Raw genomic sequence first — 26931 nt, forward strand, 5'->3', positions numbered from 1 at the left:
TATATTGGATAACCATGAGACTAGATATATATATCAATGAAAATACGCAATTTAAAGCCTATTTTTTAATCTTTTCAACATCTTATACAAGTTGATCTTCTGAATGTCAATTTTTTAAAGTTACTAGACCCCTTAAATCCAATCTAAAGTTGAAATATCACGTTGAGCAAGTTTTGTTATTTCCTGCAGATATACCATTCAAAATATTTCAGAGAAGCTCAAGTCATCACGGGTTTCAATTGAATTCATGGCATATTTTTCAGCTGTCGTTTTCTTAAAACATTCTTTCCTTCTTGTAATCATTTTTCTACGATACCTGTCGAAAAGATACAAGTAAAAAAAAAAAAAAGAATTAAAAAGAAAAAAAAATGTCTCTCGGTCGGATATCTGTTCTCCCCAAAGCTTGATCACGTCTTCTTGCAGCATTTTTCCATCCCATGCCGAATATATTCGTCTACTAAAAATGTCCGTTTCTAAGACTTATAGGAATACGTGACACGTTTTAAAGAGTGTGGTCATTTATATTATCACAGAAGCTGGTTTGAGATGAAGTAACCTAAGTACTTGATGTTGAGATGAGATTATTTGAAATACACATATATTGAACAAAAATATATTCCTTTGCAACAATAAAATGGCTCATGACACTTGTTGAATTTTATTTCGGTACATCAGTTTTTTCTATGTGAAAAGCATAAAAAGATATAATGATAAGCCACATTTAAATATTGTTCATGAGTTCAGTTTTTTTGTTTTTAATATTATGGTTGTAATCAATAAGATGTAAATGTAATGTAAATTTTCGAAACCAAAGAACTTGTAAATAAAAGTAATGAACATTTAAATGCATAGATATCGATTTTGTAAAAAGTGTGATTAATCACTTCATTGATCTGAGCATTTAATATTTTAAATATAATGTTTTATAATTTTAGAATTCAGAAAAGTTAATTTTATTTCGAGCTAAAAACCGTTATTTGTGTTGCTTCGTAAATATAATTTTCATAAATTTTGAATTCAAGGAGATTAATTTTATTTTGATACACAAAACTCCTTCATTGCTAAAGTATCAGTCCTGATGACTAGCTTTTGGTCTGATGTTTTTATGTAAGAAAGTACCTTATTGGAAACATTTGAATTCTTAATATTAAGTTTAATTTTTCTCAAATAAATTCTACATATTCTTCATCCATTAATTCCACATATTTTTTTTTTGCTTGTAATATTTGAGGAATATTATGAACAACATTAAAATGTTTTCAATTTAATGAAAATTATATATTTACAGTATAAGTTTTAAGATATATTGGATAACCATGAGACTAGATTTGCAGGTAGCTTAAATTAATGAAATTTTGCAAATGCTAGCGAACCAAAATCCGCTTTAAACAGAACAACAAAACAACAGTGACCTTCATATTCAATTTTTGTTGTTGTTGTTTCTAATGACACTAGGACAAGCCAAGCTTGCCAATCGTAGGCTATACGAATTAAGTCATAGGGTCTTTTCGCTTGACCAGAGAGCACCGCTGACAGAGAAAGCACAACTTAAGTCAGAAACCTTCTCCCTAAATCTGTGGCTGTGCCGAATTCGAGAAGCCACTTCCAAAATCGGGATATAGATCTAAAGGGCAAGGAAATTTTTTTCAGATCCATGTATTCATAGTACTATTCTGCGATCGAACACAATTCCACTAATTTTACGAGCACGTAAAATCAGTCTTATCGAAATCAACATAATGCCCACTGGATGAAATATCGCAGCTAATTTTTAAAATAAGTACTAAAAATGAAAGCAAAATACATCAAACGGATAATACCAAAAAGTTTAATTATAATCACTTTTACACAACACAATTCACATCATACAGATCTGCGTAGAAGTCAAAGAGTTTCAAACGTAACTACATTTTGAATACATTTTTGAATTTTTTTTATCTGTAAAATATGCAAAAAGGGAAGATTATATTACATTTTTATGAATTAACATGCATACATGCATTATAAAATATTCAATGTTTAATATATTTTTTACATTAATTCCATATATTTCTGTATATATTTGATTATGGAATACTTCTGACAAGCCTTTTTTAACGCAGAAGGTTGCGATTTTTTTTGTTTTTCAGTGGCGCCATCAATGTCCAAGAATTTAACTTTTGTCTCACACATACGTCACAGGCCGGTTCACAGGGAAGACTCATTCATACACCATCCATCATCCACAAACCGTAATTTTTGTCCTGAATCAGAGCACGATCAATCTCTGATCTAGTGCCCTTAAAAGTAGAATTGAAATGTTCAAAGATTAATTTAAAATTGAATTTTTAAAGAGTTGCAGGCAGTGAAGGGTGCGTTCATAAATATAATTATTTGTAGTCATTAATTCCTTAATTTTGCCATCATTTTAAGTGACTATATTAAAATTTAGCCCCTATATTTTTACTAGTTGATATTTTATAAATACGATATTTTGTATTCGATAGATTTAAAACACGATATTTTGCTGGACTTCTTAATATGTATTACATAAGCATATCTGAAAATCGTAAAATGCGGAATCAATTCAGTACATTAACGAATCATTGAAATGAATTACTCATTGATCATATTTCATTTTTCTTCGTAGTAGTGATCTTGCATCATTTCTCCGTTGTAGAAAAAAGGATGAATCATTCACGATTATATTCTCGGAAATTTATTTTTCCTGCCAGACACTTACCGGTTGGAATGAAATATAACTTCGAAAATATTTACCTGGAGCAATATTTCTTGTCATCTCAACCTCCACTTTCAGAAATTAAATATAAGAAATGTCACTTTTTCTGAGCCCTTCCGCTTTTCAAGATGACAGAAAAAAAGGAGGAAAAAAAATAACTCGTAACATTGTTTAATTTAATTTGAAAACTGCAAGGAAGGATTTGAGATTTGAAAATTATAATTAACCGTTTCTTAAATTAAAATAAGAAATAAAATATTAATTTCTATTTTTAAATTAATATGATTATTTTTTTTAAATGCCACTGAAAAAATATAATTTAATTTCGTTGCTTCTTTAAATCAAATTTATTAACCTTTGATTAGATTTTTGAATCATTAATTTTCATACCATTTTTTTAATTTATCTATCGTATTGTTTTTAAACTTATATAGAAAATTTTAAGTCGATTTCAATTATTGCTAACTTAGTTTAAAATTAAATATTTTACATTCCTTAAAACTTTTCTTACGTGGGAAATACAGTGACCATTTCATTTGTCTTATCTTTTATCGTTCCAGAGGAATACATTCATTGACAATTTTAATTGTTTTATCAATTTCATTTACATTGACACATCAGTGACTTTCCAGTGTCACATGCATTGCCTTATCAATTTCATTATCATTACCATATCAGCCTTACATTTATTGCCATATCCATTTCACTGTCATTGCCTCCTCAGTGACACACCATTTCTTTATGAATTTCATTGTTTATGTCCTATCAGTAAAACATTAGCTGCCATATCCATTTCATTGCCTTATCAGTGACGCATTCATTGCCTTATCAATTTCATTATCGTTACCTTATCAGTGACACACTTATTGCCTATTTTCATTGCCATATCAATTTAGTTGTCAAAGTTCTATCAGTGAAACATTCATTACCATATCTATTTCATCGTCATTGCCTTGTCACCTATATTCATTGCCTTATCAATTTCATTGTCATTGCCTTATCAATTTCATTGTCATTACCTTGTCTATTTCATTGTCATTGCTTCATAAGGGACAAGTTCATTGCCTTTTTATCATAAATATAGCCGTTTTTAGCTTTATTTATTATGCTTTTTTTATTTTCTATTTCCCCATATTGAGTGTTAACTTGTTAAACTTTTTATAACGTTTGATTTTGTTGTAACATTAATACGATACAAGTTGAACGGTAATTTCGTGGAAATCAACCTCTAATTAGAAAATATGTTTCAAATTAATGTAGAAACTTTTCTAAAATTAATACTTTATTACGGTTGCAGCAGATTTACATTAGATTGTAGTTCAAGGTATCAATATTATAATTGATCGATTAACTGTTTTCTTTCTTCCTGTGAGAATCTAAGTCAGACAATCATGTAAGTAAGGCGATTGTTTTAAAATGTATAATATAATAAATGAATAGTTATTTTTTTCTCCATTTTTTCCATCCTTTATATGCAGTTACCAATCTATTTAATGTCTCAAAAAGAAATCACATATAAAAATCAAAATACTTGCAATCTGGCTCAGCAAAAAAATGTGGAAGTTTCTTTTTTGGTACATTTAAAGAAAACTATTTTTTAGATATACCCTGAAAAAATATACAATTTTGTAGAAATAGATACCTGAAACTACCAACGCCACTTATGTATTTCTTTAAACCTGCGCGAAAGCTCTCATCTTAACATTTTCTCATTTAGGCATTAAGATGTCGAGTTATTCTGCCGAATATCAGAAATGTCGAATGCCAAACAGCCCACCTAAATCGTTAACCACATTCTGCTTTTACAGTAATCTTCACTGGATATCGAGAACCACTCTATCTAACAAGATCCAAATCATCGACCTTGCATAAATCTTAAACGACGTCAGAATGATGAGTCAGTTAACGGTGGTCATGTTTACATCATTCCCGTCATCTTACGAAGAGGATTTAGAGAAAATATGAAATACTAAATAAAACTAAGATAACTTTGCAGTAACTTAGATTAAAAAATATGGGACATTAAGGAAGCTACGAAGTTACCTAAATTCAAATAAAAATTAGTTTGCTTTTTAATGCATCCTCTATGGTTTAATACACCCTTTAAGTTTGTTTTTAATATATCCTTTTAACAACAGATTTGTGTTGCTTTGCAATCAGGTTTGTGTCCAAAGAAAAGTAGGTCGAAGCGCACATTTAAGAAAATAGGCAAAGCTCAAAAAGCACATTTACAGATTACCGTGAAAAAGTGTTTACGAAAATTGACACGACTTGAAATACGCCTTTTCAATTTTCAACACAAATTTAACAACTAAATGCGAAATTGCGTGCTTTTTTTTCTTACTTATTTAAGCACTCAGCATAATCGTTACTTGGCAAAGACCCTGGTTTCGGGTTTGGAGTAGCTACATGTAATTCATGCATTTCGAGCTTTGTCTATTTTCGTAAACGTGCATTTCTAAGTGACACGCATTTCGTACTGTGTCACAATCCACACTGTTTCGTTGACACGCATTACACTTTGTCCAGACCAGTGGTCGAATGTAGTGCGCTGCAAGCAATTACTGTAGTCACTACTTTTTTTTGTAAATTGTAGTGTAGTGTGCTATTTTTCTTAAAAGTAGCATAGTGAGTAGGGAGATATAAGAAAATAGCAGTTTGTAGCAATTTCTGTAAACTACTTTTAACTGTAGTTTAGGAAAGAAACAGTTCGAACGAAAGTAGTTTTTCGAATTTTATGGTCAAAAATCTTTGCTGGTCCGTTACTGGATGCAATAAAAATGACCCTGTAGGAGAGAAATTACAAATTTGAAATAGCGTATAACTAATATTTAACCTAGCCATTACGAGGAATTGATTATTAGTCACACTTTTACTTGCGAATGTACACGCGTGAAACATTGATAATATTTAAAAGGAAGGGAACGTATTTTCTATGCTCCTATTTTTTCAGAAGAAATAACAGAGCATTAAATTGTTAAAACATAGCAAAACCTCCCACGGTATTTAACGTCACTGTCGCAGGTAGGCCTGATGGGGGATTTGTATCCGGATCCCCTTCTTTGGAGGAGAGTGCACTATCCCCTGAGCCACCGTGTCTCTGGTTTGATATTGTATGGTAATATACTGGGTAGTATATAGGTAGTTAATAGACTGCTTTTCAAATTCTAAATACAATACACAATCTTTAGGTCGTGCGCACGAATATTAAACCACTGTCTCATTGTTAAACGCAAAATTTATCTTAATAAAACTGGAAACTTTAATAAAAGGCCAGATTTTTATCAGTTCTACAAAGCATATGTTTTGTTGAAGACCAAACTTCTGAATCTCAATTTACTAACCCTATTTCTATGACTATTTAAGGTTCAACTCCTCATGATCAAACAATGCTCTTTGCAGTCTTCAGAGTCCAGGAAAGTATTTAAACTCTTTCATCAAAAAGATATTTCTCCAAAGACTTCAATGAATCCAATTAACATTTAAGTAGTGTTTGCATTTTTAATTATACATTCCATTTAATTGTAACCTTCTTGCAAAATGTATTTTATTTTCACGAAACTTTAGCTGCAACTTATTTTCAAAGTTGTTTTGCTTACTTTAAACATTTGGGAAAACACCTTTCCGTCACATACTATTGCAACAACTTCTAGGTTTGTTGAAAAACTTTCGTACTTGAATTTTAAAGAATAAAAGTACTTGATTAACTCTTTAGTCAACCCTCTCTAAACCTAAATTTGTTTCGATCAAAATTTGAAATTTTAAAATTATTAATATTCCAAACAATTCATTAATAAAATATATTAAATATTAATAAAATTTGTTTAAAACTCATAAAACCCGATAAGATTGCTTTTGCAGATTTCTGAAAGAGCTTAATTTAAGTTATAATCAGTTAGTTTCAGTGTATACCATTAATCTGTATCCAAATAGAAGGAAATCTGTTACAATTAGTCTTGACAATTTAAAACTAGAAGCTAGATTTACTATGCTTACATTCAAATAAATTAAATTGAAATGTTTTCACTATATAGGATATTATAATAATAGCTTTAGTACTATGCTTGTGAATATGTTTTCTTGATGAATGTTCAAAATAAATTTAAAAACATAACATTACTTTTCAATACTAACAAAAACTATCTGAAAACATTAAATTTATTAAGTTTATGGTAAAACAGTCTTACAGAAAGCAATCAGGAAATACAAATAACTTTAAATTCAGTTAAAATATACAATATTAGCCCTTATATTAGCATTAAAATATGTCTTCAACTTCAATCATCAGTAGTAAACATCAGTAATCAGTATCCTCATGCATCGGTAGTATCAACAAGGATGTCTTCGGCTACCGGCTGTGCAATCGAAGTGCTCTCGCCGTAGTGGTCCAAGACCAATTTGCTCACATTTTCAATTAAAGATCTTCTCTTTTGCAGGAGCTTCGGTTTGTCCTCCGAATCCCTAAAGTATTCGAATGATTTTTATACAATATGAAATGAATTTAGTCTTATTCACAAAAAAAAATTAGTCCAGATAGCAAATTAGAAACATGGGTACAGCACAATTTAGTATTTTGTTCAGATTGGCTATAAAGCAAGCTTTGGGTCTTTTTCGGACTCGAATTTTTTTGGATTAACACATCTCATTTTCAACCTCCGGCTTGTTTTTCTGCGTTTGTCAACTTCAACACAACCAGACTAACACCTTATTTTTAAGATCTGTCATTAATAAACAACGACGTCCGGTGGCTGAGCGGTAGCGCAAAGCGCTACCACTCATCCACAGGACCTGGGTTCAATCCTCGGGCCGGGCAAGATTAATCAGCCTTTCATCAATTCAGTGGGTCGATAAATGAGTACCAAGCATGCTTGGGAGCTAAACACTGGGGGTTCCGCGTTCGGCTGACCACCTGACCAGAACATCTGCTCTCGCACTCCAGAGCCCAAGGTCAGGAAAACTGAGATGGGCACAGTAGGCCTTGGCCCTCTATGGGCTGTTGCACCACTGAGTTTGGTTTAGTCATTAATAAACGATGTTCGTCCATTCTTCTGGGTAAAATTTCGTAAAAATTTAAGTTTAATGGCTATGATAAGACGTAAAAACTACTTCTTATAACTATAAATCGTTAAATATCACTAAAATTTACTACCCAACACCATTGTGCCGACCGGCCTGTGTGCGTGCCCTTGCATCTGGGTTCTGGGTTCAAATCCCGGGCAAGACATGGATGCTCTTTCCTTCTCCGTACTATCTGTCCCTACTGTGGGAGCAACGTTGGCCCACCTAATATGGTGCTCCTGAAATAGTGGCCAACAAATCTGCCCTACAGGTGCCTGTATGACCGAGGTCATTATCCAGGTGGGCATTGGGAAAAAAGCACACAATGTTTTGTTCAAAGAATTTGTTTCTTCTTCAGGGTTCTTAATAAACAAATTATACTCTACTGTTATCAAAAAGTCTACACTAGAAAAACAAGTTAAGTTTATGATTACCTAGTACAATAGCAAATTTAGTGACTGTTATGATTTTATACCAGTCTTAGAATAGTTTTTACTTTGAAAATGTTTTACTTGTAGATTAAAAATATTGAAGATACGTAATTTAAAGGGAGACTGATAAAGTATAGAGACAAGTAAAAATGACTGAATTTAAAATAATCTCATTTGTTGCATTGACGTATGAAAATTATAAAAATTTGATTAAAATTTTTTAAAAACTTGTTAAAAGTATCTAGATAAGGTTTGAAAGGCAAATTAGTTTCTGGGAACTGTACAAAATTGTTCAAAGGTCAGATAAAAGGGAACATCCTAAATAGTTTAAATGTTAATCTAAACTTGTGCCTTACTAATAAGTATTTTACTTTTTAAAGTCAGATATCAGATGAAAAACTTAGTATCAAGAGAGATAGTTACTTTATTAGGGAATACTCAGGAGATGCAATTTCAGGCAAGAATTTGAAAAAGAAATGCATGATCTGAAAAAAAAAAGAAAGAATTAGCTTCTCACAAGTATTAATGTTATTCTAACAGCAGGATTTTATTACCTCCTCATTCTTATGCAATCTCGTAGGCAAATTGTGTCTGAAAAAGTAAATAGTATTAAAAAACAAGGATTTAAAACTTAAGCTTTGAACATTTTAAGATTTCAAAAACAAATTTTATTCCACTTCCCAAAATGTAGGATAGTTCAAATTTATAAATTTTTTTCAATGTTAGTGGCAAGTTTTAACTTAAATTCAGTTTTTTTTTAGACAAACTATTCAAACAAATTGGTCCCTTAAACAAATGGATCATTAAAAAATACCGGTACCTAATATTTATAAAAATTAATGGCTAAAATAATGTCTACATAAACAAAGCTCCAAAGAGGAGTCTCAATTTTATTTTTAAATTTCTGATTTGATTAGGAAGTTGCAAAAGATAAGCTCGAACATTGTTCTGTAGACGAAAGGTACAATGTAAAAAATTAGATAAAAATTAGTCAGGATAATCCTCTAGTGATCGGATCTTCAAAAAAACCTGAGTGACTCTAGAAATTGACCTTGGTATTCTAATTACGGATAATATCTTAGTATCCCTAATATCCAAAGCAACCAAATAAGGGGTAGCCGCAATCTGGGAAATAGTCCTCTTAGTTGGTCTGGAGAGCGATCCAAAGTTTGAACTCCTTAATGTTAATTTTATTTTTTGCGAATTTTACCGTATCTTCAGATCTTCCAAACAAAATGAAAACATTCTGCACAAAGATGTAAAATTAGTTTATCGAAGGACAATTCCATTCAAACGTTCAAGTAGACATTTATTTTATTATATTTAAGAATTGTCGAAAAATTTTAAATTGCAATTTATACAAATTTACAGTACTTTGTATTTTGCCACATAAAATAATTATTCAAAAATTCGACCAATTCCTTCGAATATTTTCGTATGTATAAAACTCAATTTCTTAGGAACTATTCGACTGATTTCGCTCATACTTTGGGTTAATGTAAAATTAGCTTAAGATCCAAATAATTTTATCTTACAATTCGAAGTTTTTTAGACTAATAAATAAAATAAAAACCTATAAACATCCGACGAAATTTATATATTTCATCGAATTATCTTTGTATAAATTAATTTAATAATTTTTTGCATAAATATTTTAATTAGCTTTATTAAGAGACAGAAACTTTGAATTGTTCTACTGACTTAACTATGGTCCCATATTTCCAAAATTGCGGCTACCCCTTTTAGTTGGGGGTCGGAAACCCGAATCCACTGAAAAGCAAAGTTTTTTCAACGAAAGTACGTGTCCGATTTCGTAACTAAAATATCATCTTCACGAATTACTTATTAGTTTGAAGGGGTGATTTCAAATATACTAAGAAGGAGTTCAAGAACTTGAAGATCCGATAATTAGTTCAAAAGGTTTTCAGTCAGAGTTGGCTTGTTATCCGGAAGAGATTAATACGTTCTTGCTAGCCGTTTTTAATCCTTCCTGAAGGTATAATTTATTCACCTAAACTACCATTACCAATTAATAAGTATAGTTTAAACATTTGTTTTAATAGTTTTATCGTTGCAATAGTTATAGATTTGTGCCGAAAGATAGGTACAAAAATAAATTTGAAGTGTTATTTATATGTTTTGCATGTTTGAATATGTTTTATTATCACAGGTTTTTAACTTTTTCTTGATAGGTATCAGCCCTGAATTGGTTTCATCATTTTATTGCTAAATCAAATTGAAATATTAAGACTAATGTTAATTACAATTTTCCGTTAACAAGAATTTCACGCTTAGTTGCTAATAAACAAGCAAAGCTTCATATTAGATACTTACAGATAAAATTAAATTCAGCTGATATATTAAGTAATCGCTATAAATATGCAAATTACGACTTATATCTTTTAACGCATTATATAGTCTTAACTTTTAAACTACTGGTATATTTGTTTCAGTGTTTTATTTGATGTAGCGTAAATATAGAAGCAACGTTTCACTTTAGATAAATGTCAAACAGGTTAGATTTGAATTGAAAAGCACTTCATACAAAAATATAATCCAGCGTGAAATAGGATTCAGAATATAGCTTGTCTATAGAAATGCCAGACTTTGAAATACGTACATATATTTTTCATGCATAAACTCTTTCATAATTTGAGCTATTGATACCCGCGACTATAATTCAATTTTATTACATTTAGAGCAAAATTGGAAATTTCAGTGTGCTGCTTGGACGATTTGGGTAGGTTGCCACCTCCCTTCCTATAAATTTAATGTGAAAACTGAAGTCTAAGGAGACTAGTTTTATATCGGCCCGGAACAACAACTTTTAGAAAATTTCCAGTAGTCTAATTTCCGTATTCTAGTTTAATATAAACTTGCTAAACTTAAGATTGAATTAGTGTATCACTTCTGTAAACATTAAGATAATTACAATTTTGTTACTATATTTATGTAAAGATTGAAAAAATTCCAGTTTAAAAAAAAATTTCAATAATGAATAAATACTTCGAAGTCTAAAATTTACTTTCGAAAGAGCTAGAAGTTATTTAAAAAATTACTAGATTTTTAAAATACGCAATATTCTCGAACAACCAATAAAAAGTTCTATGAATTTTGCATAAAATTTTAAATATTTTTTTTAAAATAATGAACATTATTATAGCCACATACTATACTGGCTATTTTAAATTCTTTAATTTTTAACTTTTTGGGGAATACCACTTTGATAGCATGCAGCTTTAACCAGTATAATTATTTTCGCAACACAGTGGAACCAATATTGTTCATATTAGTGAGCTATTACCAGTTATGTTTGTTCCCATATCAAGTTCAAGCATGTTATTACTCTTAATTTCATTTCTCGAGTAATTTTCACTGTAGCATATTAAACTAGATTAAAATTTTAATGATGAATTTCAGATAGTATCAATAGAAAATTAATCCACAACACAGTTTCCTCTACTGCGGTATTTCTGGGAGCATAAATTTGAAATTTGTTTGACAAGCTTTGAAAGTCGAAAATTCAATACAAATATTCAATAGCCACAAGAAAAGTTCAGTCAGTTTAAGATTTTTTTAAAAGAAACTAAAAGAGTGAAGTAATTACCCAAAAAGGTACCAATCATAGCCTATAGTAAAATATGCCATTTGGTGAACGTCAAGCTCTTTGTGAATAAGGTTGTCAGCCCACAAAGAAAGCCTCAGCATGGAAATGAACAAAGGAGTCCGATCCCATCCTGATATGCAATGCACGAGGAGTCCACCTTCAGCTAAGGAAGAAAGAGACATTACGAACAGAAATATTTATTAACGGTCACCAAAAATGGTTTGAGAAACTCACCATTTTCTAGAAAATGAAGGAGTAACTTCATGTAGTTCTTTGTCAAAGTCACTAAATCCCAATTCTGAAATAAGTACAATGCTAAGTAGACCGAAACTTAATTTGAACAAATATAAAAATTATTTTGGTGTTTAATTACATATTTCATTTTTAATAGCTAGCTGTCATTAATAATCTCCTTTTTTTACATTTAAGGTAACCGACTAGTGCAAAAGCTTAGAAATTTTTATTATACATTTAGAATCCCCGTACAATTTGCTTTAAAAAAACTAAATTTTTTTGCACCAATTATTTATTAATTTAAGTTATAAGCAGCTTTGTGAAAGGTGATAATAGCGGATAACTTATTGATTTATTTACATATGACTTTAAATTAGTTACTTAAAATAAGATTCAGATTTTACGCCACCTTAAACATGATAACGTTTTTAAAATTGTCTCTAATTTTTATGAGCATTTATGATTGTAAAACAAATTTTGAATTACAGATTAAGAGAAAATGTAGAAATTTCTTGTGCATGCTTTCCACAAAGAGAAGTGCGGAAAAATCTAAAAATTAGAAATTTTTAGTCCATTTATCCCTAGCTCAATATAAGAACTTTCGCTTACGATAATAGTTCAAAACATATTTGAAAACAGTCTGAATAAAATCCCCAAAAGACTTGTTTTAGACCATAGAGAGTTTTAGAGTGTTCAGCGCAGATGCAAAAATTACTTTACCTAAAAATGGTAATTTGCAAAATGAAATTTTGCTAGTTTTATAGGATTTTTTACACATAAAAATAAGCTAGTTTTCAAAAATTTTATAATAAATAAAAGGCTGTCAAAATTTGTCTGATACCTTCAATTTGGAGCCAAATCCATAGAAAAAAGGACGCTCAGAGATTGTAAGAATTATTTCGAAATGTTTAGGTAAATCAAATTCAGTTATACGTAGCATAATATTCATTAAGATGGATTTTCAAACGTCGGAACCTTCGAATATTCGCACTGGAGGCTTAGATAATTTTGAATGTTACATCAAGAGTTTAAATTTAAAAAAAATAACTGGCCCCGAACTTACTGTGTATGATTTCCAATCAAATTCCGGAAACGGCAATGCTTCTTCCACGGCAAATCCAAGATTAGAATCTACTTCAGGCTACAGAAATTTAACAATTATTTTTATGGAAAAGAACTACAGACCATATATAATTTCAATTTTACATTTCTTAACAAGTGCATAAATAAAATTTAAACTGTGATTTAAAGGGAAGACTGGTTCAAATACAGTGCACTAAAACTAAAGATAAATACGCGATGAAAGAACTATAAAGATTTTTAGTCGGGTAATACTAAACAGATCATATAAATTAGAAAACTATCGAAGAGAAGGGAAATTTTTGTAAGCAACCTAATCCAAAGATTGTGGAATCAGTTTTTATAAGAAAGTATGTCTCCGGATGTGAAGTGAACACAGGTGACCTAAAGGATTTAAGTTCCTGGAAAACCAAATTTTAGTTTATGCAGATTGATTTATTTAATATTTGTCTAAAAAATTGAGCAAATTTACAAAGCAACATTTTAATTTATTTTTTTAAATATCAGTCTATAAATGTTAAATATAGGTAACTGGTAAAATACAGTAATTTAAATCTATACTGTTTAAAGAGAATGCATAATCTCTAGGTCTAAAGATAAATTTATGAAAACTGCACAGAGCACCTAATTACGCCAGGTAGTAAGTTCAAACTTTTCATTATTTGTTTTTTTTCTATGTTTAAAAGTCCGAATGTATTAGATAAATGTTTATTGAAAACAATCTCTTCAAAAATATTCAAGTAATTTATGAGAACTAGCTTTATGAAGTTTCAAAAAGAAATGATCCCATAGTTACATAATCCATTTAAAAAAAATCCAAATAAGACTGGTGCAAGAAATTGTTTGCTTCAATTTTGCTGTTAACTATTTTAAAAAGGCCAAGAACTAGATACTTTAGAACTTTAATATTTCGAAAAAAGTTTTCAAAAAAAAAAAAAAAAAAAAAAAANACACAGCGCGAGACTCCGTCTCAAAAAAAAAAAAAAAAAGAGATTCAAAATATTCCCATTAAGTACTTTAAAGTATGAAACTTTAGTCTGTACATGAAATTCTTGAACACAGATCTTCAGTTTCTTAGTTATAATTGAAGAAATAAACATTGAAACAGTGGATAAGGAAACTATATGAACTATACAGAATGAAGGAATATAAATTCAATCATTAAGAATGGAGTTTATTCTGTTACAAGAAGAAAGTATTCCAATTAATAGAAACAGGATACGTGTAGAGAGTAATTCTTTTATAGCGATAAATTTAAGACTAACAAATGATTAAAATGTGCATTTTCATAAGAATTGAAGGATTAATTCAAAAAATACACTCAGTGTATAAAGAAAGTTATCAAAATTTGAAAACTAAGTCTCAACCAGTTAAAATTCAATTCACATTAAAACGTTTGAAGTAAATTTTCAATTCTGTCGAATGCCACGAATTCCCAGAAGCTGTTGAAAAAGTTCTATAGATCTTTAATTTTCGAACCAAGATACTCAACTTTGGACACTCACGATATTAAGAGGTAAAAATCATTTCTGTATAATGTCTAAATGATCGCAACTACAGAAATTAGACTGATATTCTCAACAAAGGAAAGAAATATAAGTTTCAGTTTGTGTAAGACTTTAACTTGCTTTTAAAGTTTTGATGCAGGTCCGTAAAATAACGTACGGTATCTCACTATTTAAAAAAAAAACTGATTAAATTAAATAGTTTTAAATACAGTAGATACTGGAAAAAAATTTCTATCACAAAATGCCATTTTTTAAGGCGTGAAATACGTGATAGTTCCAATTACGTATTGCACACAACTCCTATAGATATTTCCATCTAAGTCAGATTTCCTAAAATTTGAATAAAATAACAAATTTGTTTCATCTAGCGGAAAATTACATTAACATTTAGCGCTTACAACAAATATCATTCTAATTTGATCTGCTGATTTGAGTTTCCACCTCCGAACGATGTTACCGTCATGGTTAAGACATTCGAGAGTTTTTCACAATTTACGTTAGCTTCCATACATTAGGTTTCAAATAATTGCTCACGCACACTTCCACTGCGCAAGCGTCAGTTCAGGCGAAATGCACGTGTCAGTCAAAAAAATTTAATTTTAGTGAATAGAGATTTTGCAAAAATCCGTAAACTAAAAACATTATCGTATTGGAATCGTTTTAACGTAATGGAATCCCTTTCACTACAGAATTAAAACAATTAAAAATGGACGTAATCTCTAAGGCTGTGACATGATTCAAGATGTAGCGTAAAATTGTGGTTCTGCGAGTAGAATTCGGTAGATCATAGATTGATAAATTCAGCGATAGAGAATGCAACTTAGTAATATTTCAAAAAACCTTCTAATGATTATTTAACTAAATTGTATAGTTAAAATAAAGATAATTTACAATTTTAAAATAGCGAAAATTAACCCAGTTTATGGAACCAGTACAATTAGATAAACATGTTAAATACGAGTAAAAACAAAATTTATTGAATGAACCAATTGTTGTATTTATGTAATTTAGAAATGAATCATGTGATCTTACTTCTCTTTAAATTCGTATTCCATGACCATGTTTTTAGTGCGAAGGTAGGCTTAAGCGGAAAATATTTAGCATCAAATTTGTAGCATTGTCTGTGTACCGTACATCACGCCAACATGAAGGTAAGTATCAGATTAGGTAAACTTTAAAGCAGAAAAAACTCACCGATTCCCAATCAAACACTAAACTCTGCTTATCTTTTTCATATTCGGGAGAAGATTTTATTTTGCTGTACTCTTTGAAAAATTCGCAACCTGTAGAGAAAATTTATCAATTAAAATTTCATAAATTTTTTTATAATCTTTTAACTGTTGTAAATTAACTTGCCTGGGAAAGGAATTCGCAAACATCTAAATTCACCATATTTAGCCATGTTTATTTTTTCTGACGAGCTCACCCTGAAATTGTTTCGTACAGTTAGAGCAATTTATAAAAGTTAAATAAAATAAAGTGACTGAAACTTACCACATTCCAGTATGGTACTTTCGATTTTCTACCATTAAATCGCATATGTATTTAACCTCCAGAACTTTAAGAATTTTCGCATCGATGTTTTTCATTTCTTCTACTCCGTATACCCTGAAATTTAATACTTTATTCTTATTTTCTAGGTATTCAAACTTAGTGCATACGTTGAACTCCAAACTTGACAATGGTGTGCTTAACACTAGAACGTCCGTAGATGTCTATTGGACACCGGAGCCTGTTCAGTTTGTTCTCCCTTCCACATTTCTGCAGGGGATTTGAAAATTTTTCGTGACTTTTAACCATTGTCCACAGAGATTACACAGAAATAGTTTGCTCTAGATTAATTAGGAGAGATTCTACTACTAAATATATCTAGGACGTCCTCAGGTGTTTCGACACTAAGGCAAATTATAAATATGTCGTTCAACAAAAGAATTTTTACTAATTGTATCTTCATGAACTACTACTATCACACATTTGACCTTGAAAGCAGAGTTGTTGGATTCACAGCAAATTTAGCATAATTGATTAAGTGTTTCGCTACATAGCCTTTTCTTATCTGCTCATAAAAAATTAATTTGATTTTGGAGCCTTGTTCAGAGAAGACACCCATAAGCGATGGTAAATACTAAATTTAAATGAATTAAAAAATAGCTAAAACAAAAAATACTAAAGAGTAATGGAAATGCAACTAAAAAATACGAGTCGCTTACAGGAAAATTGTGAAAAGTTACAGAAAAAATTGAATATCACTGTATAAATTGCAAATGAGGTATGTACAAAACATTATGTATAAAAATGAGATTGAAAAGCTTGCATTCTCGCAAAAATAATTTGCTCATTATATTAATGGTTATGAATATTTTAGTTTAAAAGAAAAATATTTGCTTTGTTACAGTTTGATATAAAGTTTTTTAATATGGTAATTACACGAAATAAAATAAAAAAAGTCTTAAAACTAAACCCTACTGAATAGTCTACACCGGCGTACACTTAAAAGTAATCAAAATTCTGGACATTCTAGTACTAACTATTTTTGAACTAATTTGATTCTTAAACATTACTGAACTTTGGTATAAAACTTTGCGAAAACCTATGTTATTTATCACCATTAATATCTATACAAAAAGGAATGTTCGCTACAGAATACTGCGCAACTAAACTTTAAAATTGAACACCTATCCCGATCACTAGTTGATTATTCAATCAAGCAAGCCACCTTGTGAGATTGGAACATAAGCTTTACTTCGACAGAATGCTATATCCCGTAAGCTTCATTGGTAAATGTACTAACTCAAGTTCCAATATATTGCGCTTAACCTGCAGTAAGCAAGGGCTAAAAATATACGACTACCAGCCATGGCTGGATTTTTATTCTGAGTCAACTTTAGAGATTTAAGCTTATTAGCAAAAATAGCAAAGCAGTAAATTCTTAACTACCATTGTGAATCTAATCATTAAATTTAGTATCTGGAAACTGAGGAAATTCAAAGAACCCGACTAGCGGAACATTATAGCATGGAGTTCTGGATATCGCAAGCCAAAAGCTGGGATGTACGATATATTACACAACTTACCAGCAATATGGTTGATATTAGACTAACATTGCTGGGATTCGAAAGTGGCTCATTTGCATTAGAAACTAGCTCTGCATTAAAAACCATATTTGCCACACATTTTATTTATGGCTCCGATATGAAAGCATTGAGATAAGCTTTTTGGCAACAAACAAGTACAATCAGCAAGTTATGTAGTGTTTTTTTTCTAAGAGATTTGTCTGGAGGATGTTTAACGCTAATGCAAATTTAGATTTACTGTAATGATTCATGGTTAGTAAAGAGCATAGCGTTCATAAAAGAGCCAAATGTTAAAGCTGAGCCTATGCTAGAAATATCAAAACTAATCTCCTGCCAAATAAAATTGAAATTTCGGTTGTAGATCAAAAACTAAAATGCGTAGTCTTATTTATACACATTTCATTATACCAATTTTATTTTCATCTCAAATGTAAGCGTAATTTATTCTTTTAAGATCCGGTTTCAGATCTATGGATATCTGTCTAAGAGGTAAAATTTGCCTAGACTGCTTATTGCCACTATTCTTCAGTTGGTTGCGGAATTTGAGCTTAAACTTTCCCGTCAGACAACTGCCTGTTGCAAGAACTTTTAGTATTAATGTAAAACTAAAAATCAACATCGTAAAAACTTACATTAAAGACAAAGCATCCTGGACTTTTTTGACGATGTCTGCAGCACAAGAATAAAAATACCTAAAAAGTAACAATGTATAAGAGTAAATCGCAAAAAAAAATGAACTATAAACCTCAAGCTAAATTTTAAGTATATATGCATTGGAAAAAAAAGTTTTTATTGTAGTTTACTATTTTGATAGCATAGTGCACTCAACTTCAATTACACAGGAAAAATTAAAAACTTGTATCAATTTAACATTTAGAGGTCTTGTTTGGTTGTTGCTCAAAAGCATTTGGCTGAAAACCGTACGATCACTGAGTGCTAAAATTTCATCAACCAATTATAAAAGTATTTCAGAGATTCCAACTGCTCCAGACACGACCAAATAATTAAAAAAAAACTAACTACAAACGAAATTTCTCAGAAAATTGGTTAAATTTGCTTACTTTTTGAAAGGTTTAACATGACTGAACTATACATGGTAGAGAATTATACAAGCCTTCGAATTATTTAGAAGTAGTGGTGGATAAGAACCGAAATCAAATTTATTAAACCAAGAATCATGCAATAAAAAACTACCACAAAAAAATTTATTCGCAGTCCGGAGCAAGTTTGCATCTAATTTTGTTGTAGAAAATTTATAAAAACCTCATTTTAATACTTTAAGGTAACGTAAAATAAAATGTTAGACTTCGTGGGTCATGCGACCAGTATTTAGTGACCCCTGTGGCGATTAATATGTTGATATAAGTTAAATATAGAAAATTTATAAATACTTACGACCATATTGGCTCACCAACCCACTGACCAATGACTTGACCTGGAAATAGAAACAATCAATATTTAGGATTTTAAGTTTAGAAAACAGAACAAGGTTAAGGCAAGACTCACTTCCAGGTTTAGAAGATTTCATCATGGCCTCGAAAACTGCCCCTTTACGAACAGCTAACGTTCCTGAACGGCATACATACTATAAAGAGTTCATTCAGAATTAGTTTTAGCAGACAAGAAATTTCTTTCACGAGATTGAAAAGACTTACCTTATTTTTGTACAAAATAACTGGAACTGGGAATCTACTTCTACATCTAGCAACAGAGGCTTTCTCTGAGAAGTCAAGATAGTCCTTAAAACTTTCGACGAAATTTGTCATCTCAGAGCTATAAGCAATGGAAAATAGGTTTGAAATTTATGCTGTAACGAAATTATCAGCCATGATAAATGATCACCGAAGCATTCATGGTTTATTTCCTCTTTGCAAAATGGCATACCCCCTAGAAAATCATGGAAATCTTAAGATGTCGTCCCTTAAAGATGTAACCCTGTTGTGTGTTCTATTTGGGTAGTTAAGATGTAAACCATTTTCCACCAAAAATTAAACTTAGAGTTCAAGATACTAACAGATCTAATATTTAAATCAATTCTAGCTGCATTTGGTAGTAAAATAATTGGCCCCTGTTAATGTCGCATTCTTTGAAGCTTTTTCTCGTGACTGCAAATTTCAATCAGAAAAGACACTCTGAAAATTCTTATAATCTAACATTGCTATAAGAACATAAAGGTCAGTATGGCTGTTTCATTTGCTTGAAAAGGTTTAGCAATTTTTATTGCTCAGTTTAAGACTGACGAGTTATAATAGTTTTTGTTAGACAAGATAGGTAAACTGGATCAGAAACCGGAGGAAAATTTAATAAGGCTATCTATAACAATTTGAAGCTATAGAAATTACAATTCAGAAAAGTTGAGATGTTTTTTAAAAGTTAAAAAAGGGGAGTGAATTATATATTTCGGAAGTGATAAAATTTTTGCAGGAACATTAAGGGAACGAGAATTATGGAAGGGATGAGGGTACCAAAGGATTCACTGCATGTAAGAACCTTTTAAAAATTTGATTTTTTTTTACAGGACTTAATTCTCTGGATCGTATAAATTTTGAAAAATCATGCAGGAAAATCTGCTTTATGGATGTGATGTCTTGATAAAACTGAACAAAATGTGTTTTATTTAACTCGAATTTTTCAAAAGTATTTTCCCCTTCTATACCAGTCTCTCTTACGCTATTAGCTTTGTCTAAAGATAATATTTTTATAAATTTCTCTAGAATAACTTTCTATCAGCAAAAAAGGTTCTGTAATATTTTTATATTACTATGTTTCCCTCTCAAATAAAAATTAAGACCACTGAAGTTGAAAAAAAAAATGTTAGGAAGGATTATCGAACATTTAAGTTTTATAAGGAACGAAGTCTCGTATAAACAAGCTACAAATTATACTCCACCACCACAATACGGTTTGTCACTTCATACAAACTGGCTACTCAATGAGTTCTCGACATCCGACTTCCTCTGCCACTTTCTTGTTCAAAATTTATTAAACCATCATTACACCCCTACCTTCATTTCACGTAGACATTGTGGAAGGTTGTTTATAGAACTGAAACTATAGTATGGCCTTTATGTACTTCAATTTTTGCCTTACTCACGTTATTTACTTTGATTCCTTACAATGTTCAGATAGATTTTGCTTAAATATTCATTTAATAAATTTGAATTCTGAAAATTTGTTTAAAAAATAATCACTACCATACAAATATTTACTTAAACGAATTCTAAATTTCAAATGCGATAATTAGACTAATTACTTATTGTTAGACAAAATATTTTTCTTACACAATTTGCAGTTTCTTTTTCCCTTAAAGTGATGCTTCTTAAATTTACAGGCATCGTAACTAAACTGAGAGTTATTTTTATTTTTTAAAGTAAAAGCATATATTTGACAGAGCATGTACTTTTTCTTGAAAATGCACATTTCACCTACTCTTACTGAAACTCAATCTTCCCTATTTTCTAAAATTGCTTCTCTCCCAAAAGTATCAATCATAAATACAATAAACATTTCGTATTACTTTGCATTTAAAATTTCCAAAGTCTCATTAGCTTTCAAAATATATTTAAGCTAGAGATAAAGTTTGCTGTTGAAATAGGCATTTACATAGCTTCATAAGACAAAGTATTTTGTGACTAATAAATTTAAGATTAACTTTACAACAATTTAAAATTTAGAGTTGTGCATATACTTAGTTAGAATTTAAATTTTGCGTAATCATTAATTTTAAATTCATCACATTTTGATATGACTGCTATTAGACACAGTAATTTTTAAACTCTTATTTATGAGAAACATGCTTTCCGAATAAAATTGTATGTCATGAAAGTAAAACACAGTTCGTAACTTCTTGGAAACTCCTAACGTTACAGACCAAAACTTAAGATTGATTTTTATAGTTAACTGTTTAAATTTTAAACATTTGTGCCATTGAAACAGCCCCTTTTCATATTGCAAAGTTTATCAAAAGTAGCTAATAGATTTGTTTATTTTAGATTGTTTATTTAAATTATTTGTTAAGAAAACGTTTAATTAAACACTTTAAAAATTAGTACTCTATTACAGAATCACTTTCAAATACAGTTTATAATTTGCAGACTAAGGATCATTAATGAATGATTCATGATCAACTTATATATTCAACAAAGTAAAGGAAAGTTACCCTTCCACTTTTGCATCTTCATTAGATGTATTTGGACTGTTCGATTTAAAGGCAATTGGAATAAGTATATTCTTGGGATAGTTCCAACATACTGTACCACCAAGATTATAGAAATCCTATAACAAAGGAAACCTGTAAATTACTTGAAAAACCTTAACCTAATATTTGTAAAATATTTTTTTAAAAAATAAATGATGACGCTTATTTTCAAGAAATTCTTATATAAGACGCAAACTTAAAATTTCAGTATTTTTGTAATTGAAAATAATTCTATGCAAATGAAAAGGATATTCTATTCATTTAAATAAAATGAACAAACTATGATCAGCTCTCAAATTAGAAAGTACCAAACCAAACTGATGAAATATTAAACTTAAATAGGATAAAAAAAAATTCCGCTGGGATTAATTTAAACTTTCTAAATTGCAGAAAGTTGAAATTTAACTTGAAGCCAGCCTAGATTATCAAGAAAATATGCAATTATACTTAAAAAAAAAATTAAAGTTAAGTTGTACAAATAAAGTTTCCATACTACTCGCAATAGATTTGTATCGGAGTTGGTAACGGCTATTTTATTAAAACCCCATGTGTAAAGTCTCTTTGCGAATGAAGACTTCATTTTAACAAGACTAAACTTTTCTGAAACTAAATGACAATAAATGGCTAGTACAGTTACCCGGTTGCATTAATTTCGTTCAATAATTTATCAGTACTAAATTCTTAAATTAAACTGTACGGCCACACGTTTAATTTCAACGGGATTAAGCATTGATCACTTACCTTACATATATAGTCCATTTTCAGAAGAGCTGCACATTTGAGGTATATATTTTGGTCCACCTAGAAGTTAGGACATTATGGGTAAGCTTTAATTTTCTTAATTTATTACTATAAAACTATACAAATTACGTACCTATAGTACAATACATACTAATTCATGCGTCTATTGTAAAAGTGCAAAACTTTTTAATTTCTTCTAAATTATTCTCATAACGTTTGGAAGGTTAATATTTGAAGAAAAAAACACAGCATTTGATAATTAAAAGCCAGATTAAATCAGTAGAAGGTAGATATCAGTTTCACGAAGCTCATGGTTGTAAGCATTTACGCTCAGAGGCAAAAAAAAAAAAATCACTCCGTTATCAAATATGCCAAATAAAAGACAATTTTATAGGCGTTATGCTATGGAATCCGTTCACTAGATCCTTTATCACATCACTGCTAACAAGTCCAATATAATGTATATAAATACACTATGCTGAATCCACTATACTCCAAATTAATAATCCTTGTGTCGTAAACTAATCGTTAAGGTTCTTTTAAAAAAAGTAAAATCACTACTCTATCTCAGGCTTATCCTCCATATATTTACATACACAACTACACAACAGTACTGTTTAGCTAAAGAGCAGCTGCACTACGTCAAAAACAAAAACAAGTACTTTAAGTCAAAAAAGTCTAAATTTAAAAAGTTGGAATCTGGAATTAAAATTTTTTTTATATTTTAGAGTAAAAAATAAAGTCATTGAAGGTCTACACAATTAAACAGTTTCTTTTGTTTTGGAGAATTAAGGCTCATATTATATATCAAATCAATAAACTAATTTGCTCTGAACTCAAAACTTACTGACAGATAAGGTTTAACAGTAAAATTGCTTTAAATGAAATTTGACAATTTTAATTTTAAAGTAATTTTCTAAATTAAGGGTTCGGAAAATTTCTCCTTTAATTCCTTAATCCTTGAAATTTCAGCATTCTATTTTAACGAGATTGAATTCATGGGAGGAAAATTATACAACTACGTTCTCAACACAATCTTTAATTTCATGAACTGTCCGCATTCCATCTACATGACCAAGCAAAGGGCATTTTTAGCATTCGTTTTTGATAATTTAGGAAATAAAACATCATCTAAAATTGAAATGGGATGTAATTGCTACACAAAGATGTAAAATTTAATATCCCATTACTGTTTAAAGCAAGAATAAATAGATAAATGAAAATCACAATGAAATTAGAGATTTAAGAAAAGTTCAAGAAAAAAAGAATAAACTAGCAGTTAGCAATATCTTTGCTTAGAGCTAGGCTAATAAGGACTGAAAATTTCACAGTTAAAGCATTAAAAATATTAATTTCTTAAATATTTTAAAGGGTTAAGTGCAGTTTAAACGTAATTATTTAAAGCTGATTTTGAAACTAAAACCGAACGCTTGCGATGCCTCGGCATGTCCTTTGAGTACTGCTCTTTTACAGATATTTCCAAGAAATAAATGCAAAATTTAAACAGGCTTGTTTCATTCATACAACACTGACTGGAATCATAGTAATTAATCGGGAACTATTTAGAAACTTTGTTGTAACAAGTAGGAACAAACTATTCCTACTCATTAATATTTTTTGACCGCCTGATTGAGTAATTTAAAATTCCTGATAATTTAGTTTGTATACCAATGTAAATAATTACAGTGAAATTAATAAATATATAAAGTTTTTTTTATTCTTTCAAAAAATCGGAATATATGAAATCTGAACTAATGTCGTACCTGCTCAAATTATTTAGTTTGATTTTAGAGTCTGTAAGAGATTTAATATAGGCTTGAAATTTTTAAAACTTGTATTTTTAAAATATGCTTGTTATCGAAATCTAAATTGACGCAATCTTAATTAGGCCATAAAAGAATTCTTCAAAACAACTTTGGAAGACTATCAGTAACTAAACATTTCAATCCTTAATTTTCACATAAGAATTCGAAATACTTATAAAATACATAAAAACTTTAAAATTTAAAAAATTTTCTTTAGTTTTTTTTAAAAAGATAAATAGCGTTGTTATTTATTACACTAAACATAACTCTGCAGCTTATCAGTGTATATCGACAACAGATTCAAACATTTCAGCTGAAATTTTGTATTAAGTACTATAACGAAGAAAACAAAATACGATGCATAAATAAAATTCAGCATTAGTTCAATAAGTGCCTAGAATTTTCCAGGATTTAAACCGAATATATTCAAGTTAATTTCACTAATCATAGAGAAATAACCTTTTTACCAGCATTTATCCTGAAGAAGTTTCGCATAGTAAATAGTAATAATTTTAAATTAAGTTTATAGAAATTTCGCCATACAGAAATATTTGGAGACATCCTTGAATTCTTTTAAAAAATAAAGCTAGTTTTAAACAAATCTAAATAGTAATTATCCGATACATAGAGAAATTAAAATTGAATCGATTATAAACTTTTAGTTTGACACTTAATGTGGGAAGTAAATCCTATCTATAATAACACAAAAATTTAATTTTTGTACAGTGCAATAATAGGTTTAAAAAAGTTAGATTTATATCAAATATTGCACTGTCAAGTGTATATTTTTTTAAAGGTTCTTTTATACTGGTTTTCAACAAATACACGTTTTATTGCACTAAAAACGTGTTTTGTTAAAAACTAGCTTGTTTTAAAAACTATAGTTTCATATTTTAATTACACAATAGCTTAATCATTGTTCAGATAGTTTACAGAAAAAATAAACATTTATTAAATTACGTAAATGCACTATATCGTTGACATAACATTTTACTTAATGATTAAATCTTAATTATTTTCTTATAATTAAATTCGGTATACTGATTACTTTTAAGTAAGATAAACTCAAGATTTTACCAGAAGAGGTTTCGAAAAGTGGGAATTATTATATTTTCTAAATACTGTTTACTTACAGTGTGTTCGAAACAAGCATCGTAGTGTCGAGTTGCAGCACGTTTCAACAAGTTCACTATATCGTCATCCCCGACAGAACAATCAACTTCCAGAGATTCAAAGTCTTCTCCTACATCGCTAGCAACTGTTGATCGAGTGCCTTTCATAATACTGGACACCGATTCAGCTTCTTGGTCAACTGACATAGCTTCTGCAGCTTCATTCTTAGCTTTAGCAGCTTCATATTGGTTGACAAATTCTTGAACCTCCTCGTTATTTGTTTTTTGATCATGTAGATAGGACTCTCCGAGATAATAAAACACGAAATCGGATTCATCGACTTCTTCACTTGGTGGAACCGTTGTACCAGGCATTATAGAAATATTAATAGCCTTCTGTTGTAAAAATTTCAAGATGGAACTTGCCGAAAAAAATGGGAAAGAGTGAAGAAATAAAATTTTTAATCACTATTTAAAAGGAAACCCCCGTTAAAGTTACGATAAAAATATTAGGAGCCGCAGTAGAAAATGAAACGCTATGTGTACTGGTTGCCAGACCGAGAGATTAAATTCTTGGCCAGAAACAAAGCAGGTCGTAGGTTCGTGAGCCGAAGTTCCTAAAGGACTCCAACTCTTACAGGCAAGCTAAAGACGAAAGAATGCAGACAATGAAGCAAATATTACTTATAGTAAAGTAATTAAAACATTTAAGTTCGGCGGAAAGAATAATAGATCTCACATTGCTTAGTCATCTAATCTTATTTTTCGTTTTATTTTGTAACCGGCTCTGAACAGACGACGGTATTCCGGGTTTACGACTATCAGTGTTCAACTCCGTAGCGAAGTAATTTTGAACCGAACCCAGGAGACAAAAGAACTCCTTGATCAAGCAGGGGGACAAAATAATCATCATGGAGGACATTTGGGCAAAACTAACCGACAATTGCGCTACATTGGGAGGAAAACCAAGAAAACATTTCACGATTAACCCGATGGCAAGGGAATTCTAACTCATGATCTGTTTACCGCTGAGGATAATTTTCGTCAGTATTGTGGTCGGCGCGAGATGGGAGCGCAGTTCGTATCAAGCAGCTACTGCTGGGATTCGAACCTGTGTCACCTCATTGGGAGGCGAGCGCTGTGTCTTTTCACGCCACACTGGATTATTCTGTAGTCACATACGAAATTTCGCGTTTATAAGAGAAGTATATCTCACACAGGCACTTAAGAAAAATGTGACTAAACATCAAAAAGATCATGTAAGGAGAAGGATTAAAAACAATCATTCCTAAATAGAAAGGCACATATTCATTTCACAAAGTCACTTAAAGTTTTCATTGCTTAATAGCGAAAAGTTTACACAG

General features: G+C 30.2%; 1 protein-coding gene across 1 annotated transcript; it reads right to left on the reverse strand.

The window, feature by feature from the left end:
* Positions 1–6859: 6859 nt before the first annotated feature.
* LOC107447676 (phosphatidylinositol-3,5-bisphosphate 3-phosphatase MTMR14) lies at positions 6860–26059 on the reverse strand. The gene is made up of 16 exons (XM_016062648.4): positions 25589–26059; positions 22651–22710; positions 21871–21986; positions 19367–19484; positions 19218–19296; positions 19107–19146; positions 18344–18403; positions 16132–16245; positions 15994–16064; positions 15832–15920; positions 13113–13190; positions 12050–12113; positions 11816–11978; positions 8763–8799; positions 8632–8693; positions 6860–7180 (listed from the first exon to the last, which is right to left on the reverse strand). Exons 1-16 carry the CDS (start codon positions 25940–25942, stop codon positions 7033–7035), a joined length of 1653 nt encoding a protein of 550 aa, XP_015918134.2. The 5' UTR covers positions 25943–26059; the 3' UTR covers positions 6860–7032.
* Positions 26060–26931: the final 872 nt, after the last annotated feature.

This window comes from Parasteatoda tepidariorum, chromosome 8, assembly GCF_043381705.1.
Source record: "Parasteatoda tepidariorum isolate YZ-2023 chromosome 8, CAS_Ptep_4.0, whole genome shotgun sequence".
In the NCBI taxonomy this organism is placed as follows: domain Eukaryota; kingdom Metazoa; phylum Arthropoda; class Arachnida; order Araneae; family Theridiidae; genus Parasteatoda; species Parasteatoda tepidariorum.